General features: G+C 55.8%; 1 protein-coding gene across 5 annotated transcripts in view; it reads right to left on the bottom strand.

Annotated features, from left to right (window-relative positions):
• The window catches only part of SCARB1 (scavenger receptor class B member 1), a 72,717-nt gene extending 55,607 nt beyond the window's left edge, over positions 1 to 17,110 (bottom strand). For 2 of the 5 annotated variants that reach the window (XM_054510575.2, XM_054510576.2), the window contains exon 1: positions 16,751 to 17,110. In XM_054510575.2, coding sequence (XP_054366550.1) covers positions 16,751 to 17,057 — 307 coding nt within the window. In that variant the 5' untranslated portion in view covers positions 17,058 to 17,110. The remainder of the gene's footprint in view (positions 1 to 16,750) is intronic. The other 3 variants (XM_054510577.2, XM_045887819.3, XM_054510574.2) reach the window with 2 other exon arrangements.
• Between the last annotated feature and the right edge of the window lie 2,228 nt (positions 17,111 to 19,338).

The raw sequence follows: 19,338 nt of genomic DNA, 5'->3' as shown, positions 1-19,338 counted from the left end.
TATGTGCATTTCATCTCCATCAATTATTGCATAAAAAACTTAATGAGAGGCGTGAGCGCTGGTGCAACCACTCTGGGAATGAGGCTGACACGTCCGGGCAGAGCCGGAGATGCACATACGGGGACCAGCAGCCCTACCCTGGCTGTGGGCCCCCGGGGAACGCGGGCGTGTACACCCCCAGCCATCGTGAACGGGAGACACCCAGACGGCCTCATGGAATACTGCACAATCGTGAAAACCGGGTGTGGCTTCTTGCAACCCCAAGGCCGGATCTCACAAACATAATGAGAAGCGAAAACAGACCAGAGACTATCTACGTGGGTCCCGGTCCGTCTGGGCTGAGCTGCCGGAACAAAGTACCACAGAGTGGCTTAGTCCCAGCAAACATTTATTTCTTACAGTGGGTGCCAGAGTGGTCGGGGGAGAGCCCTCCTTCTGCTGGCAGGCTTCTCAGTGTGCCCTCGATGGGCACCCCCTGGGGTCTCTTTTATTCTTTTATTTTTTTAAAGATTTTATTTATTTATTTGACAGAGAGATTGACAGCAAGAGAGGGAACACAAGCAGGGGGAATGGGAGAGGGAGAAGCAGGCTTCCCACCGAGCAGGGAGCCCGATGCGGGGCTCGATCCCAGGACCCTGGGACCATGACCTGAGCCGAAGGCAGACGCTTAATGACTGAGCCACCCAGGCATCCCTGGGGTCTCTTTTATAAGGGACACTAATCCCACTAAACCCTTCTCACGTGTCCTCAACCTGAAAGTCCCAGTCCAAAGCCTCATCTAGATATCAACATCGGGTACGAGCAAGGCCCCAGCCTGGAGCCTGTGAGATCGAAAATGTTACAGGCTTCTGGAATACCACAGTGGGACCGACCCAGGTTTGACACTCCCTTCCCAAAAGGAGAAACAAGGGAGAACAGGTCCAAGGGGAGCCCAAAACCCAATGGGGCAAACCACACTAAACCCCAGGGCTGGAAAATAATCCCCCCGATGGCCTCTGAATCATTCCTGGGGTCCTGCCCTTGTCTTGAAGAACAGCACACAGGTGGCCGAACGGTCCCACGGTCCATCCCATAAAATCTAGTATTTCTAGCCACCTTCCCTCAACTCCTTCCCTGTCCCTCCTCTTCGGTTCCAGCTTGCTGTCTTCCTACAGAGGTGAATGAAGTCTGGCTCACACCCACACGGATCCCTTTATCAAACGGTCATCAGCCACACCCTTGGCCTTCACTTCTGAACAGGCTTCCTCGTTGTCTCCACGGTGGATAGGCTGGGAGGTTTCCAATGTTTCAGTTCTGCCTCCCTCTGATGAACAGTCTGTAGGTCGCCTCTCTCCATTGGCATGTTACTATGAGCACAGGAAGAAGCCAAGCCACACCTTCCATCCTGGGCTCAGGTGTCCAATTTCATCACCTGCAAGCTCCACCTGCCATAAAACCCTGGATCGCAAACACAGTTCGGGCACGTTCTCTCAAGGATGGCCTCTCCTCCGGTTTCCAAGCAGGTCATGTCCGCAGGCCACCACACTCTGCTCCCGACCACCAGGGTGTTCTCTAAGAAGACGGGGGCTGTCACCAGCCTCCCTGTCCTCCTTCTGAGCCCTCGCCAGGATTTATTTTAATGGTCCACTCGGGGCAATGTGGGCTCCTTCCAGCTTGCACCCCACACTCTCCCAGCCTCTGCCCATGACCCAGGTGCAAAGCCGCTTCCCCAGGTGTAGGTGTGATTAAAGCAGCACCCCACTCCGGGGACCAATTCCTGTTCTAGTCCATCAGGGCTGTGAAATCAAAATGCCATCAATAAGATAAGGCGGCTTATAAACAATAGGCCTTTATTTCTCACTGTCTGGAGGCTGGAAGCCTGAGATCAAGGTGCCGGCAGGGTCAGGTGAGAGCTCTCTTCTGGGTCGTCGTAGGTTTTCTGCTGTGTCCTCACATGGCGAAAAGGGACTCTCTGGGGACTCTTTGAAAAGGGCACTCATGGGAGGGCGCCTGGGTGGCTCAGTCAGTTAAGCCTCCGAATCGTGATTTCAGCTCAGGTCATGATCTCAGGGTCGTGGGATAGAGCCCCATGACGGGCTCTGCACTCCACACAGTCTGCTTGTCTCTCTCTCTCTCGCAAATAAATAAATAAATAAAATAAAATCTTAAATAAATAAGAGGGCTCGAATGCTTTTATAAGGGCCCCACCCTCCTGACCCAGTCACCTCCCAAAGTCCCCGCCTCCTCATACCATCACCCTGGGCATTCAGTTTGCCAATAGATGAATTCTGGGAAAACGGACATTCAGACTACAGCAGTATGACTGCATCAGGGCATCGGGGACGCAGACGGGGGGACGCAACAGGAAGCCAAGCAAGCTGGGAACGAGCCTCGTCTCCTCTGCGGGGGCTTCTGCCTGCAGAAGCACGGGGTCCTGCTTTTCTTCTGGGGGGCGATCACACAGGTGTTCGCGTGAGGTCTCTACTTCACCGCCGTGTCTTAGGCACTTCCCTTGAAGCGCATCCTATTTCATCCCAGAGAGAAATTAAAGACTCCCGAGTTGCAACAAGGAAGCAGGAAGCTGCAGTGGGTGGAATCGGGGAAGCCTGGGAACAGGCGGTTGAAGAGAGTCCCGGGGCTGGAGAGTCACTGGCTGCTGCCAAGGGATTCCGGCTGCAGTGGGCTCGGGGCCGAGGAGGGCCAGCATGACCTCCACAGCCGGCCCAGAGGCCAGAAGGGGCCAGGCTGATGCTGCAGGACTCAGAGGGATGGGCGGGAGGCCCCAGAACAGAGGGGAGCCCCCACCCGCCGCTTGGGTGTCCCAGGGCCGCCCCCCCACCTCGGCTCTCCAGCCCAGAGGAGGAGGCGGGTGTCTGGCCCAGCCTAGCCCACAGGCAGTCATGCTTTGGCGGGGAAGGGAAGGGAGAATGCAGCCCCGCAGAGACGGCTGGAAGGATCCTCGGGCCTTGGTTGGCACCTCACATGAGGGTGAAGAATCAAGAGTGAGAACAGGATGCAGGCGGAGGAAGGATCAGGAGGAAGGATCAAGAAGGGCAAGGCCGGAAGGAATCACTGGCTCTTGCAGTCCCGGGGTGGGGGGGTGTGTGTAAACCCTCCCTGGGGTCCCGGCCTGCCGCAGGTGGGGCTGCCAAGCTGGGGGGAGTCCAGACTACCCACTCCAATTGAGCCACAAGAGCTCTACTCCCAACCGATTCACACAAGGAGGCTTTTGTGTAGGGATCTGTTAGAAGAAAATGTGCACTCACGAGGAAACAATGGGACAGATCCAAATCAAGGGGCAGCCTGCCAAGAAAACTGGCCCAGTCCCCTCGCAAACAGTCAGTGCCGCTGGGCAGAGGGCTCCCACCAGTCCCCCACACGGTTCTGGCAATTTCTCCAAACTAAAATTTTTCAAACTAGAAACCTCAGGTGGGAAAAGAACGCAGGGGTTGCTGCCCAGTTGTTTTATGGAGCCGAATGGTCCCTTGTGGGAAAGGCTGGGACATCCACACGGTGGAGCTTTCCCAGGCCTTCGGACAGACTAGTGAGAGCCACCCAGGTGAGCCGGGAAGACTTAGAGAAGAGAGCGACAATGCAGTGAGAACAGCAAGACGCAGGAAAGGGGGCCCAGTACGGTCCCACTTGGGGGAAACTGAGGCAGGCCAATCCTTCTATCTGCACGTGTCCATAAGGCTAAGACAATGGCAAGAGCAAACACTTACATGACACTTGCTGAGCTGTTATCCTAAGTGGTTTACGTGTGCCAACTCCTCCATGTTTTAAGAGCCCTAGAGAGGACATTCCATTTTACAAAGCAAGGAGTAAGGCAAAGAGTGGTTAAGTCACCGGCCCAAAGGCACACAGCTGGCAAGTGGCAGAGTCAGGATCTGAACCCGGACCGTCTGGCTCCAAAGTCCATGCTCTTGGGTCCACCTAATCTCCTGGATACCAAAACCCTGGCCAAGGGCTGGAGAGAACCCTGGGGATTCGAGAACTCACGACTGATCTTGACGGTGACATGCTGCACCCCCTCATTCAGTACGACCTTCCAGCGCCCGACATCCCACTGTGCCCCATGCCTGTCTCCCAGATGGAAGGCGACCATGTAGGCACTCAGGGCACTCCGTCAGGGATGTTCCCAGGGGCCCCGAAGGCCTGGCTCTCTAGGCAGGCCCCTTCCACACACACCTCCGCACTGTCCTAGCTTAAAAAGGAAATGTCCCAAGGTCTGGGGCAAGACCCAGCAAGCTGGGAGTCATTCCTCCAGGGACTCAGCACACTCCTGTGTGCTGAGCCACATTGCAGAATACACCTGCTGGCTCTAAGGATTCCAGATCAGTTCTCCCCTCGGTACCTGGGCAGACTGTGATGAAGGCCACAGGGTCTCCAGCTCGTCCCTCCCTCCTCCCCTCCCTTCCAGCACATACCCAGGGGAGCCTCCCACCGGGGGCAGACAAAGCCTGAACTCTGGCACACTCCAGCTCTGACATCTTTCCCAGTTTATTAAAAAACACCTCCTCCCAATCCTGCCGCCAGGAGATGGGGCAGACAGGGACAGAGGACACTAGTTAACGACCTGCTCTTGCAACTGTTCAGCCTCTTCCAAGCCCTGCTCCCCCGGCCCATCTGGCCTCCAACCGGCACCCCACTTTCTCTACTCACCTGGGACAATCTGCCCTTCCAGCACTCACTGCTAATTTGCTCTGGGGCCTCATGTAAATCCCTGCTCCCTCTGGGTTTTGTTTTCCCCAAAGGAAAAATTAAAAAAGGGACTGAGGAAAACCCAAGTTCCAGATCTAACAATCTGAGAGATTGTGAAACCTTCCCTGATAAAAACAATTAGCTCAGGGGCGCCTGGGTGGCTCAGTCGTTAAGCGTCTGCCTTCGGCTCAGGTCATGATCCCAGGGTCCTGGGATAGAGCCCCGCATCGGGCTCCTTGCTCCGCGGGAAGCCTGCTTCTCCCTCTCCCATTCCCCCTGCTTGTGTTCCCTCTCTCGCTGTGTCTCTCTCTGTCAAATAAATAAATAAAATCTTTAAAAAAAAAAAAAAAACAATTAGCTCAAAGTTACCACCTCCTCAAGAGATCTTCGATGAAGCCAAACAAAATAATCTCTAATATTGGAATTGCCAGAGTCACTGAGGCAATGAGATGAAGAGAGGAAGCTCTTCTGGGGCAAAGGGCCCTTCAACCATTTTTGCTGCCTGTCACCTTTTCCTCTTTCTGCTAACACCCTCATTCCCCCTACCCCCTACCCCATCTCCTTCTCATTTAGGGCACCACCCCACCCACCTAACTGCCTGTGGTTTGGGAAAAAGGAAACTCCTTCCCCAGCTCCAGGGATGGGCATGTGATCCAAGCCTGACCAATCACAGCAGTCCATTTCTCAAGCCGCGGTGATTGGCTCAGGGAGGAACATGTAACACAAGCCCAGCCAATCAGAGCCAACGAACATTCACAGCACAACTTTTCCCAGCCACTAGGAGAATTCTCCAATTACCCTTAAAGGTCCCTCCACAAGGTTCCCTTTGGAGACCTCTGGGGAACTTCAAAGCAACCAGTCTCTCCCCCACATAGTGCAGATGACCATTTGTTTTCTGAGCCCCAGACAGAGATACCAGTGAGTGGTATGGAAGTATACATACCCCAAAAAATGAATCTTTAATTCTAGGATTGCATTCAGGACCCACAGGAAGAAGAGCAGGGCCACAGGAAATCCTCCCCCCCAGCCACCACCACCACTCTCCAGGCTGATGGGGACCCAGGCAACAGGTGGTTCACTGGGTGCAGGTGCAGGGAAATGATTTTACATGGGTGAGTCACCTCCACAACCCTTACAGAGTAAAACCATCAGCAGAATGGACCGCAGTCTCCCCCACCAGCCTCACTAAGTCTCTGCTGGTGGAGACGAGATGGCACATAAGCGACTCCACTTTAATGCTGAACCTCGGCCTAAATGCAGCAGGAAGGGAAACACACCCCTCCCCCATGCAAGCGGCCTGCCAGCTGGGGCCCCATACCCGCTGTGAGGATCCCTGCTCCCTCCATGAGGCAGAAGGAAGGGACTCCAGACCAGCCTCCATGCCTCCCCTGGGCCCCCGGCCAGGACAGGCGCTGTTTCTTTACCCACGACTTACAGACGGCCCTGATGACATCTTTGTAAGTCATGTCGGGACGGCAAAGGGGTCCATCAAAAGACATCAACGCCTAGCTGGGGGACACACCCGGTCCCTGGGAGGGAGTAACATGGGGTGGTTATAACACAGATGGGGTAGACAGTGGGAGTGGGGCTCAGGGGGAGGGTTGGTGGTCAGGGGGTATCTTCTTCAAGAGGTCACATTAGAACTAAAACATAAAAGAGGAACCAAGCATAAGAGCCAGAGGGGGAAAAGCCTTCTGTGGAGCAGGAACAGCACATGCAAAGGCCCTGGGGTGGGAAAGAACACCGGTGCACTGCAGGAAAAGGAAGGCCTGTGGGGCTGGAACAGGGTAAGAGCTCTGAGAATGGAAGCAGGCAGGGGCCCGTGAAGAAGGGACTTACAGGCTGTGGGGGCAGGCAGGCTTCCTACCTCATGCAAGAAGTTTTTCATCAGGGCAGTGAAATGATCCAACTTGCATTTTCTAAAGAGCATTCCGGCTGCGGCAGAGAGAACTGACAGAAAGAAGGGTGGCAGGAGGGTGCAGGAACACAGAGCATGGTGAGGAAGCTGGAAGGAGGTCCGCAATGGGGGCCTACGCAGGGGAGGGAAGACAGTCCCTCGTCCCTGCACAGGACCACAACCTGTCACTAGTCACAAACCTCCCCATGAAGCCACCCTTGTCTTCTACACATCCATTCAATAAATATTTGAGAACTCACGATTATGTGCTAGGCATCACTCCAGGTGCTTGGGACACAGCAACAAACAAAACCAAGGTCCCTGCCCTCATGGGCCCCACATCCTCACAGGGAGAAAGAGACAACAAACAATAAACACGATGCACAGGCGTATTATGTAGTATCTCACAGGGTGACGGGGCTCCCGAAGAAACAGCAGGGTAAGGAGGGGTCGGAGCCCAGGGGGAATGGGGAGGGGGCTGGCAAATTCAAACAAGGGAGGTCAGGGCAGGCCTCCAAGAGCACCTGAGATCTGAATCAAGCCCTAAAGAAGCGGGGAGAGCATGTCACGCACACCAGGGGAGAGCTGCAGGCAGAGGGAAGAGCTAAGCTGGAGTGTGCCGGCATGTCTCAGGAACAGCCAGAAGGCTGGTGTGCAAGGTCAAGGTGAAGGGGAGGGCAGACAGGGGTGAGGGGCAGATGCTGCAAGCCTCCAGAGCCAACACAGGATGCAATTTTGACTCTGAGGAGGGGCTGGGGCAGGCCCACTGCGGGGGTTTTGAACAAAGGAGGATGGTGATCTGACCGCAAATGTCACAGGTTCCCTTTGGCTGCTGCGTGGAGAAAACCCAGCCAGGGAGCCAAGGTGGACGCAGGGAGGCCCTCAGGAAGCCAGGTAAGAGCTGGTGGCCCCGTGGACCCGGGTGGTAGCCATAGGTGTGGCAGGAAGCGGTAGGATTCTGGATATACTGTGAAGAGGGAGCCATAAACATCCTGATGGTCCAGTGTGGGAAGTTGAGAGAGAGACGAGAACCAAGGCTGGGTCCAAGCCTTTCCACCTGGGCAGCCAGAGGCCAGAGACAGGAATACGGCCAGAGGGAACGGGGTCCGGGGGTGGCGAGAGGAGTGGGGCATGGGCCAGGGTCGTGCAAGCAGCCTTCCACTACCCCAACTGAGATACGGAGCTGGCCCCTGGACGCCGGAGGCTGGAATTCAGGAGAAAGGTCTGGGCCTGGGACATCAATTTGGGAGTAGCCGGGACAAAGATGCCGCTTACTGCTAGACGCTGGCTGAGCTCACCCAGGGAATGCGTGACCCAGAAAGGATGTCCGAGGCCTGAGCCCCGGGACTCGCCAACAGGCAAGGGGTCAGGGAAATAAGGAGGCACCAAGACAGGAGACAAAGAGCAGGCAGCCAGGGAGGTAGGAGGAAAACCAAGAGAACAGACATTTAAAGTGTCTCAAGAGTCTTTCTAGGAGCTTCCAGAAAAGGTGGAAGGAACTTCACCCAAAATGCCAGGAAGCAAACAAGGGTCAGGCCACTCCCGTTCCTTCCCCATCCCCAGCATGAGGCTGTCGGTGAACAGGAAGACACGGTGCGGTGGGGGGAGGGAGAAGGAGGCACGAAACCGACAGCCAGGGCCTCGGGCCCCCAGGGTCCTGGACCTCTGGGTTCTGGGAAGTTCTGGGCAGACCAAGCAGCTTCAAATCAGGATCAGAATCACCCTGGATGCCCTGTGATCGCAGCTGCTGAGCACTATAAAGCTCCAGAGCCAAGAATGGACTGTTTTGTGTTGTTTTGTGTCTCTTTGCATTTCTGCTCCTGCCAGTCACTCCCAGGGCCAGTGGAGGCCAAGGTCACTTTTGACAAGGGGGAGGGAAATGAGGTACATAAAAGAATGTCTCCTTTTGTTTTGTTTTTTTATTTTTGGCCGAGGCGCACAATCGAATTCTCTGCACAGTAAACGTCTTTATGGGGCCGAGGTTATTAGATCTTTCTTCGTGGAGAAGGGCAGGGGCCATCGCTCCTCCACCGAGTCCTCTGGCTCTCAGCTCGCGAACCAGGAGTCTGTCTGCATCACCTCGTGGCGGAAACCGGCCCTGGGGGGTGTGGGGTGGCTGATGAGCCGGGGACCTCTCTGCTGCCGACCAAGGACACGGGATCACCCTTCTGGGCGCCAGCGACCAGCACGGCCCGCAGATGACGAAGGAGCACACGGGCCTGTGTCGGGTCCCCGCTGCGGCCAGGCTGTGCCCACGGGAAACTTCACCGAGTGTTTGACACCAGCGCGTGACTTACTTCTGTGTCATTTGCTGCTAGAGGAAGGCCGGCACAAGGTGATTCCAGGTAATTGAGCTTAACCGAGTTCGAGCTAATCAAGTGGAATCACTGAGCGGCGGCGCGGCAAGTATTAGTCATTCCAGGAGGGGACCGGGGACGCTTCATGGAACGGGAAGGGCCGGGCACACGGAATACACCCCTGGTGCCAGGCCAGCAAAGGCCAGATGGTGACGGGGCACATCGTGTACACACGCACCCGACACGCACGGGCACGCGCTAGCATGGGTGCACACGCATGCCCACAGACGTGACCACGCACACCGTGTGTGTCCACACGTGGGCACACATCACTTGCGCGTGTGAGCGCACACGTAGACACACGCGTGCCAACACACGAGGACCACACGTACCATGCCACGTGCCGGCGCATGCCCACGTGGATGCCAACCCAGGGGCCCCGAGCCCCGTTAACACACATCGGCGCGCGTGCCGACGTGAGTTCGCGGGTCGCCAGTGGCGTGTGCACCGTCGGCACACACGTGCACGCATCAACATTCGCGTGTGCACACACGCACCCTCGTGAAACCAGAGGAAAACAAACGCGACTCAGGGACACTAAAAATGGCCCGTGGTTTCCAGCTGTCACCACGGAGTGAGAGGAAGCGGCCTCCCGGGCATAGGGGGGACTAGGAGGCTCTCCTGCGGGAAAGAGGAAGCAAAACAACGCAGGGCGGGCGCGCACCTGCGATCCCAAACCCCCCCGAGGACCGAGCGCCCGGCGCCCGCCACCCACCACCCACCACCCGCCGGCGCTGATCACTTCCACAGCCCGGCCCCGCGCGGCCAGATGCAGGAGGCCTGCGGGAGACACCCCCCCCCCCCCCGCTGTCCGGGGCTCAGGAGAGGTCACGCTGTGACCCCGGGGCTCCCCAGAGCTTCGGGAGCGGGGCTGGCCAAGCTGACCCCGCGGGAGAGGCAAGGGCCCACCCCGGAGGCTGCTAAGACTGGAGAGAGGCCGCCCTTCCCCGCTTCCCTCGGCATCTATGATTCTAGAACACACACACACCCCGGGCGGACAGCCCTGGAAGGGACGTATCCAGGAGGCGCTCTGGACCAGCAGTTTGGGGGAGGTGATTATGAAGAGAAAGACCTGTGGAGCCCACTGCCCCCGCTGGTCATGCAGGGAAAGCAGAAGGGGAGGTCACCCCAAACAGAGAATACAGGAGGGGCCTGCCCTGCTGCCAAATATTAACCCGAGCCACTCAGAAACACAGAGAGCAGGGAGGGCAGGGCGGCAGGCTCTCTGGATGGAAATCCTGGTCCTGCCATGGCAGCCGTGTGAAGTGGGGCAAGTGACTTCAAGGAACTGCGCTTTGGTTCCCTGGGTAAAAGGGAGGCAACAGGAGCTATTTGGATGCTAAATGATATGACTTAATACGTGTAAAACACTTAGAATGGTGTCTGGCCAATAAGAAGTGCTCATTAACATTTATCTGTCATCAACCCCCACCTTTTAACTGATGGGCCAAGGAGATTTGCCCCCAGCACAAAGCCACCCAGGGGTAGGGCAGGACATTCCTGAGGCTCTCTGGGTGGCTCTCGAAGGGAGGGGTTGGGGGAGGAGAGGGAGCAAAATAGAGTCTGAGTCCGAGTCTTGTTGGGGGAGAGAGGATAAGGAAACAGCCTGACCTCAAAACCCTGACCACCTGTCTGTTCCGACATCCGACCACAAATGCAAGCGCCGTTCTGGCCCTTGGGGACACTGTAGTGAGAGGGACAATGCAGCCCCTGCCCCAGCAGACGTCCAGGCTCAGGAGGGAGAAAGAGGCCGCACAAATAAACATATAACCTGACGGAGACTACTTTTAGGGACATGACGGGCAAGCTACACAGATATCTGGGGGTGAGCCTTCCAGACAGAGGGGAATGCAAGCCAGAGACTCTGTGGTAGGATCAGGCTAGGCAGGCTCAAGGACATCAGGAGATAGTGTGGCAGGTAAGCAGGGAGGCCAAAAGACGGTGAGGTAAGAGAGGGAAGGAGGGCCAGATTGTGGGGGCCTTCAGGCCACTGAAAGGACCTTGATATTCACTCAACAGTAACATAGGGAACCTCGAAGGGTTGTCAGCTGAGGGGGCACATGATCTGATGAGTATTTTATCAGAATCCCTCTGGCTGTCTATGGAGACCAGAGTGAGACTACTGCACAAGTCCAAGCAGTAGATGGAGAAGGCTGTCATGATGCTGAGAAGGGGTTGAAATCCGGATATGCTTTGAAGATAAAGCTGATAGAATTTGCTGATAGACCATATCAAGGATGACCCAAGATCTTCACCTCTATACTTGGGGGAGCAAATCGAGGTGTCATTTATTGAGATGGAAACACAAGTTAGGGAAGACTTCAGCAGCTGAAAAAATTAGTGGATAAAGCAACTGAGGCTGGGGCACCTAGGTGGCTCAGTTGGTTGGGCGTCTGCCTTCGGCTCGGGTCATGATCTCAGGGTCCTGGGATCGAGCCCCACATCGGGCTCCCTGCTCGGTGGGAAGCCTGCTTCTCCCTGTCCTACTCCCCCCGCTTGTGTTCCCTCTCTTGCTGTCTCTCTCTCTGTGTCAAATAAAGAAAAGAAGAAAAAAAAAAAAAGCAACTGAGGCTGATTCCAACCAGAAAACCAACTTAGAGACAGCAGAAGGGACTCAGCTCCCCTCCTGGATGTGGAGGAGGCTTAGAGGCCCATCAACCTATGGTGGCCCAGCAGACGAGCCCCTTCCCTGTGGCCCAGCTGCAGCAAGGGGCCCCTCCTACCGCTGGGCCTTCCCTGTTGGACCAGAGACACCTGGTAACTTGGAAATGTACCACCAGGGACCTGGACCGAGCATTCCTTATCCATTCAAACATAGAGGGCCATGCATGCCAGGCTCGGTTCTAGACAGTAGATACAAGAGTCCCCATTCTCCTGGCGTTCTCTTCCAGGATATTTTCTCACACACACACATACACACACACACACACACACACCAGGAAGGTTACCTGGGGCAAATTACTCTCCAAAGCCTCTGTCTCCCTAACAGTTGATGACGGTAATGAGAAGTGTCACAGAATTCTCCCAGGACTAAACAAGATGGCATTCACAAAGATGCTCTGACACTGCCTGGCCCATGGTAATTCACGATTGCACTCCTTAGCGCATCCCGGCTGCGGCCTCTTGTCCACTCCTTCCTACTGAGGGCAAGTAGAGGGAATGAGTCTCACTTCTTTCCCTGGGCCTCTCCCAGCAACCTCAGTCCAGGGTTCCTCCACTGCGCACCTCCCACGGCTGGTGCGTCTAATGCAACTGGCCATTCTCTGGGGAGAGCTATGGATTCGTTACTAATTTTTAATTAAACACCTAACACATGAATATTCTCTTTGCTTAAAAAAAAAAGTAGGGGCGCCTGGGTGGCTCAGTCGGTGAAGCGTCTGCCTTCAGCTCAGGTCATGATCCCCGGGTCCTGGGGTCCTGGGATAGAATGATCGAGTCCTGCGCCAGGCTCCCTGCTCAGCGGGGAGCCTGCTTCTCCTTCTCCCTCAGCTGCTCCCCCTGCTTGTGCTCTAGCTCTCTCGCAAATAAATAAATAAATAAATACAAAAAAAAGAAGCAGTATTACAGTTAAAGTATGTTTCCCTCGGCCACAGCCCGATCCTCGCCCTTTCCCTGAGAGTGAGCACTCTGTCAGTCCAACATGTAGCCTCCCCCCCCTTTTCTGATTTTATGTGCACTAATAGTCACCCATTGAAAATACAGGTTATTGTTTTGTGACCTGAGCTTTTTTCCAATGACTTCTATATTTTGCCAACTATCTGTGCTAAAACATACACATTGAGTCCCTTCTTTCTAACTTTTGCCTAGAAATCCATTGGATGAAGGGCTCGCACTTTATTTCCTATGCCCCTACTGCCGCGTAGGCCCCGACTCAGGATTGTGGCTTGACCCACCACTGCCTCAAGCTGTGTAAAACCCCCAGCAAGGGGCGCCTGGGTGGCTCAGTCGTTGGGCGTCTGCCTTCGGCTCAGGTCATGATCCCGGGGTTCTGGGATCGGGCCCTGCATTGGGCTCCCTGCTCGGCAGGAAGCCTGCTTCTCCCTCTCCCACTCCCCCTGCTTGTGTTCCTTCTTTCGCTGTGTCTCTCTCTGTCAAATAAATAAATAAAATCTTTTTTTTTTCTAAGATTTTATTTATTCATTCATGAGAGATGGAGAGAGAGAGGCAGAGGCGGAGGGAGAAGCCGGCTCCCCACGGAGCAGGGAGCCCGATGCGGGACTCGATCCCAGGATGCTGGGATCACGACCTGAGCCGAAGGCAGACGCTCAACCAACTGAGCCACCCAGGCGTCCCATAAATAAAATCTTTAAAAAAAAAAAAAAACAGCAAGCTGCGGACCTTTGCTATGCCTCAGTTTCCTTACTTGTAAGAGGGAACAAAAGCACCACCTCAACCTATTTCTCAAGGCTGTGGTCAGAGTCACACAAGAAACGAGGCATGTCCAAAGTATTTGCACACGCATGTAATCAATCGCCTTTGTACTTTATAATCTTGCTGGTAGGCAAACTACATCTGACCCATCTCAGGGCTGAAGAAACCCTGCCTCAGAGGTGAAGTGAGTGGCGTGAGGTCCCCACCTACCAAAGGGCAGAGCCAGCTCTGCAGCCCTGGGCTCCGGAAGCTGACATGGGTTTCAGAATGCATCACATCCCTACTGAACCCCCTCAGCAGCCTGAGAAATGTAAATCAAACCCATCAGATTAACAACAACAACAACAAAATGCTCATAATAAAGCATAATCTCCAACGATGGCAGACAAGTGGGGGAAGTGGGACTTTCATACTCTTGGCAGAGGTATAAATGCCAGAGCTTTTCAGAGAGGCAATTTGGCGGTAACTGTCAAAATTCAAACTAAACATGCTTTGTGGTCTAGAGATTTCTGTTCTGGAAATCTACCCTGCACGAGTATTCATAACATGTACGCGGAGAGGTATGTATGTACCAGGACACTCACAGTTCGCTTGCTTGAGACAGAGAAAATTACCAGTCAGTAGAGAAACCGGGAAATAATTAAGGGGATAGCCATTTAAAGGAATACCAGGCAGCAGTGGGGAAAAAAAAAATCTATTTATCTGTTGTGACATGGAAACATTTTCAAGAGCTATCTGTGAATTGAAAAGCAAACTGCAGGGTGCCTGGGTGGCTCAGTTGGTTGAGCGACTGCCTTCGGCTCAGGTCATGATCCCGGAGTCCTGGGATCGAGTCCCGCATCAGGCTCCCTGCTCGGCGGGGGGTCTGCTTCTCCCTCTGCCCCTCCCCCCTCTCATGCTCTCGCTATCTCATTCTCTCTCTCAAATGGATAAATAAAATCTTTAAAAAAAAGAAAAGCAAACTGCAGAATATTTATACGCAGTATAGTTCAGTATATGCAAAAAATATGCAGTAATGTGTATAAATACGTGCTCATGATGTATGCACCGATAAAGGTCTAGAAAGATAAATACATCCCAACAATGGTGGTATTATCTGAGGAAGGGAATAAAATGGAGGGAAATTTTTTCCCTCCGTTTGAATTTTTTTTTTTTTTTGCAAGCAAGAATTCATGTCTTTTATAGGCAGACTCTTTAGTTAACCAAAAAGCATAAAAAAATAGAAAGCAAAGCACAAGGCTTCCCATTCAAGTTGCACATGGACACGTGCCACCAAAGAAAACACCGGCAGGCAGTCCCTCCCTCTCTTTGCATCCCACCCACTTGGTCCCCTGAACACAGGCATTCTTCTTCCAAGGGAAGGGACTGGGCCAGGGCTCAGCCTGGGCTGCCCAAGAAGTGGCTGTTGTGGGCTGGGCTTGCCTTCCTGCCTTCACACCACTAGGACCCAAACCAATCATCTTTGGGAGATTCATAGAGGATGCTGGGTGGCTCTTGCTCAACTTTAAGCCTGGAAATTCTAGCTCCAGGACAACTGAGGATGATAGCACTCTCCTCTCTGGAAGCCCAGAGTTAAAATGGGGAATTAGGAGGTGCCCACGCATGAACCGATATGCACGGAACTGACCAACATCCCCAGAAAGAAATCACCCTGGGGGCACCTGGGTGGCTCAGCCAGTTAAGCGTCTGCCTTTGGCTCAGGTCATGATCCGTAGGTCCTGGGATCAAGCCCCGCATCGGGCTCCCTGCTCAGCGAGAGAGTCTGCTTCTCCTCCTTCCTTAGCCCCGCTTGTGCTCTCTCTCTCTCTCTCTCTTGCTCTCTCTCTCTCTCAAATAAATAAATAAAATCTTAAAAAAAAGAAACCACCCTGAAATTGGTCCAAGAATGATGGGGCTGAGATTCTTCAACTACAAACCCTACCCACCCTCACACCTCCAAAGCAAGAGGCTCTTTGCACAGGGTCATGACGGCTCCCCATGTTTATACCACTTGGATGACAGTGTCTGCAGGAGGTACACCTCACAGAAACCACGACATCGTAGGCTCTCACTGAGATAGAGCTCTCACAGCTCTTCTGAAAAGTGTAACCCCTTGGCCACCGTGGGAGAGAAGAAAGCAGTTCGAAGGCTCTGAGGTGACCCCACACAAGTTTTTCCTGCCATCCTCAGAGGCCAAAAAAAAAAAAACCACCAAGAAGAACTCAGGGCTCAGGGTCACCATCAGCCAGAACCTCCTTGGAATCAGACTACAGGACTTAATGGGACAAGATTTGAAAACAAACAAAAAGACACAGTGTGGCCAATATAACTCCCAGAGACCTTGAGAAAAGCCAGCCGTTGCACCGTGTTTAAAGACAGCCAGGTCCCAAGAAGGGGCAGCGAGAGGTGTAAGCAGATTGTAGCCTTCATTCCTCCAGTGATTCATTCATTCCCAGGCATCCTGTCCCGGGCCCGGGGCACAGACATGAAACGTGGACAAGTCCCATTCTTAAGAAACCCACCTAAAGAAGCAGGCTAAGGGGAAAAGAGAAGTCAACGGGCAAGTGACATTATCCCCATCTTTATCAGTGCTTGCTTAGTGTCTGGGCAAGGCAAGCCTCAGTCTCCCCTCCCCACACTGCTGGTGCCGTCTCTGGCTTCGAAGCTCTGAAAGGGTGTGACCCTCTGCAGTGTCCCCAACCTTCCTTAACTCCAGCTCATTTAAGCAGGCTGTCCAGACACCCAGGGCAGAGTCTGATGGTCTGAGGCCAGCTAATTTGTCTCCACGGTTGAAAGGGCAACTATGCGTAACGTTACGATCAGAGGAAAGCCCTCTGCTTGCGCAGCCTTGGGCTCGTGCCTGCCTGTGTGAATCTAAGGAGAAAGCGGCTTATCATTTCCAATCTGCATCAGGAAGGCAGTGTTGCGGGGAGGACGGAGCCCTGGGCCTCGGAGAAGGGCCTTCTACGGGGAGATTCTCGACAGCAGAGTGCTCTGCTGAGCACCCTCCTACGGAGGCCCGGGCACCCATGTGAGTCTCACAGAAGCACTTGAATGGAAGGTTCCTGTCGTCCTGGGCTCACAGGAAACAGGCAAAGTGCAGCCCTAATTTCAGTAGATACGGCCGCAGGCGGCGGCAGTCAAGAGGCGCGAGAGGAGCACCCTAACGTGCTCATCCTCGGCGCCACACTCCTGACGGTGAGGCCCCTCATTCAGGCCTCCCCAACCCGGGGCCTGCCCCTCCAGGACAGCCCTTAGATGCCCCCTTCGCCCCCAGCCTCGGCCTGCGGCGGCGGCCGCCGCCCCTCGCGATGCGCTCTGGGCTCCCGGCGCTCCGGGGCCCGGACCCAGGGCGCCGACCCCGGCTCCGGCCGGCCCGCCCGCCCGCCGGCTGCGCGCCCTCCTCGGCGCCCTGCGCCCTCCAGCCGCGACCGCGCGCGGGCCCCGGCCGGCGCCCCTCACCCACCTTGAGGACCTGCTGCTTGATGAGCGTGGGCACCACCACGATCATGACGGCTCCCAGCACGGCGCACAGCAGCCCAGTGAAGCCCAGCGCGGCGGCCGCCCGGCGCGCTCTGGAGCGGCTGCCCATGTCTGCGCGCCCTGGCTCCCGCCCGGCGCTCCCGCGGCTCCGCGCCTGGGGGGGACGGGGACCGGGACACAGGCGACACAGGCGGCGACTCTGGGGACGCGGGCCGCAGCGGCACGGCGGGGCCCGGACCGCGGCGCACGGAGGAGCGGCCGGGCAGGTGGCCGGCGGTTTTATGCGCCATCGCCGGCGCGGCCGGACCGCCCCCGGGACGCCCGGGGCACCGGGATTCGGGCGGGAGCCCACGGGCGGGGGCGGGGGGCGGGGGCTGCGCCGGCCGGGGCGGGGTTGGGGCGGGCCCGGGGCGGGCCCGGGGCGGGGCGCGGATCGGACGGTCCGGAGGACACGCCCCGCGGGGGTGGTCTCGGCCCCGCGCCCTCGCTTCCGCTTCCGCGGGAGGCGGCGCGGGGAGCTTCGCGCACCGAGTGCGGTGGGGTCGGTGGGGCTCCCCCTGCCTCCTCTTCCCCGCTCCCCGCTTCTCCCTTTCCCTGCTCCTCCGCCCATCACCTGCTCCCTCCCCTCTTCCGTCTCCCCCTCCTCCCGCAGCCCCCCGACCCTCCTGCTCCCCCTCCTCCTCTCCGCCCCTCCTCCTCTCCCACTTCCTGTGTCATGCCCAGCGTCATGGTCACGCTTAGTAGGAGTTTCCCAACTCGTCAGAAACACCAGAGCCTCCATCCCCACCGCGGGGACCTCATTGCCATCCCCCAAGTCCCCAACCACACACACATTCTATTCTAGCCTGGCTCTCCCTGGAACCGGCCTTGCAGACTCCCCCCTCAGTGCCTGATACACCCCACCCCTTGGCATTCTGTTCCCCCAGATATCTTCCTGGCTCCTTCCTTCATGACTGCTCTGCCGCCTTATCAGAAAGGCCTTCCCCCGCCACCTTGTGTAAAACAAAATAGGGCCAGCTCTCCCCGTCCACCCCTCACCCTTATCGCTGAGCACCACGGGTAGGTTACACAGTCATTTGTCCTTTGCATTCTGACCAACCCCCCCCCCCCCGCACCCCCCAACTAGAATGCTGCGGGCAGACGCTTCGTCTCTCTGGGCCCCTGCCCTGTCCCCGGGCAGCTCGAACACTGCCTGGCAGGTAATGCCTGCTCACAATAAGCACTTTAGAATGAACAGATGCAGAGCCTTTGAGTTGCTGGGCCCTTGCGCAGAATGGCTCCATTTTTCGGGTAAGGAAGCAGGCACAGGAAGGTGAAGTGAACAGACCTCAGTGTCTGCTTTCTAATGAAGAGCGAGACAGATGATGAGCAAGTGAGCAAATGAGCGATGGATAATTGCAGGTAACAAGTGCCCCGAGAAGATACAACAGGTGGGCATGTGTTCCCCTGTAGGCCCCCCCACCCCACACCTGACACTGAGTTCTGCAGCCCGGATGTAGGCCGAGCCCCTCATTCTCTAGACCAGACTACTGAGAGGACAAGGGACTGGTAGGGGTTTACATGGGGTGGGACGCAGTGTTCTCAACACCTGGCTAAGGCAGGCCGGTCCCTGATGGCTCAGAAAGAGGCCTTCGGAAACTCATTCAACCCTGGAAGAAAGCAGCAGGGCCTGCCCTGAATCCGCATTTATTGAGCACCCGCTACATACTGGTGAGAGAGCCTTGCCTGGCACTATTCTGCTCAGGAGACCTGACCTTGCCAGGGGTGCATGCAGGAGAGGCCCAACCCCTGACCTAGACTGGGGTGCCAGGGCAGGGCTGTGGCATCAGAGGGAACAAGTCCGGGGAAACCGTGCTCTGGGTTTCCCGTGGCAGAGTCCCAGGACAAGCCGCTTGGCCGCTCTTGGCCTCGGTTTTCTCACTTGTCAGGTGGGGACAGTAAGAGCCTCTCTCCAAGAGCTGTCATGAGGATTAGCTGCATTGGGAAACTGTGGTAGGGCTTACTCAGATCGGTTCCCACAACATGGGAGGACAGCTGAGTCCTGCGTTGTCCCAAGGCCTGCTCGACCTGGCTCTTACCCACCTTTCTGCCCCATCTCCCAGCCTCTCCCCTTGCTCACTATACTCCCAGCCTCCTGGGCTTTCTTTCTGTTCCTTGAACAGCCCCAGCTTTCTCCTGTCACGGGGCCTTTGGATTTGCTGTACCTTGTGCTTAGAACACTCTTCCCCCAGATCCTTCCAGGACTCACTTCTGCTCCAGACTCCAGCTCTAAGTCCACTCCTCGGAGAGGCCTTCACTGTTCAGTATCCAAAATGGGAACACCAACCCACCAGTCACTGTACTGAATCACCCCATCTTATCTGAAATTGTCTTATTGGTTTCTTTACTTTTGTCCCCCCCAGCTCCCGAGCAAGAAGCGGGTCTGGTTTTGCTAACGGACGTATCCCCGACACCTGGGACAATGCCTCACACCTGTTCCATATGCACTAAAGACTTGAAGTGATCAATTAGCTCACTGAGGGCGCCTGGGTGGCTCAGTTGGTTAAGCGACTGCCTTCGGCTCAGGTCATG

Source organism: Mirounga angustirostris, unplaced genomic scaffold, assembly GCF_029215605.1.
Source record: "Mirounga angustirostris isolate CCGP_5_RB_7025 unplaced genomic scaffold, mMirAng1.0.hap1 SCAF_14, whole genome shotgun sequence".
Classification (NCBI taxonomy): domain Eukaryota; kingdom Metazoa; phylum Chordata; class Mammalia; order Carnivora; family Phocidae; genus Mirounga; species Mirounga angustirostris.
This window is presented reverse-complemented; position numbering and strand designations above follow the sequence as displayed.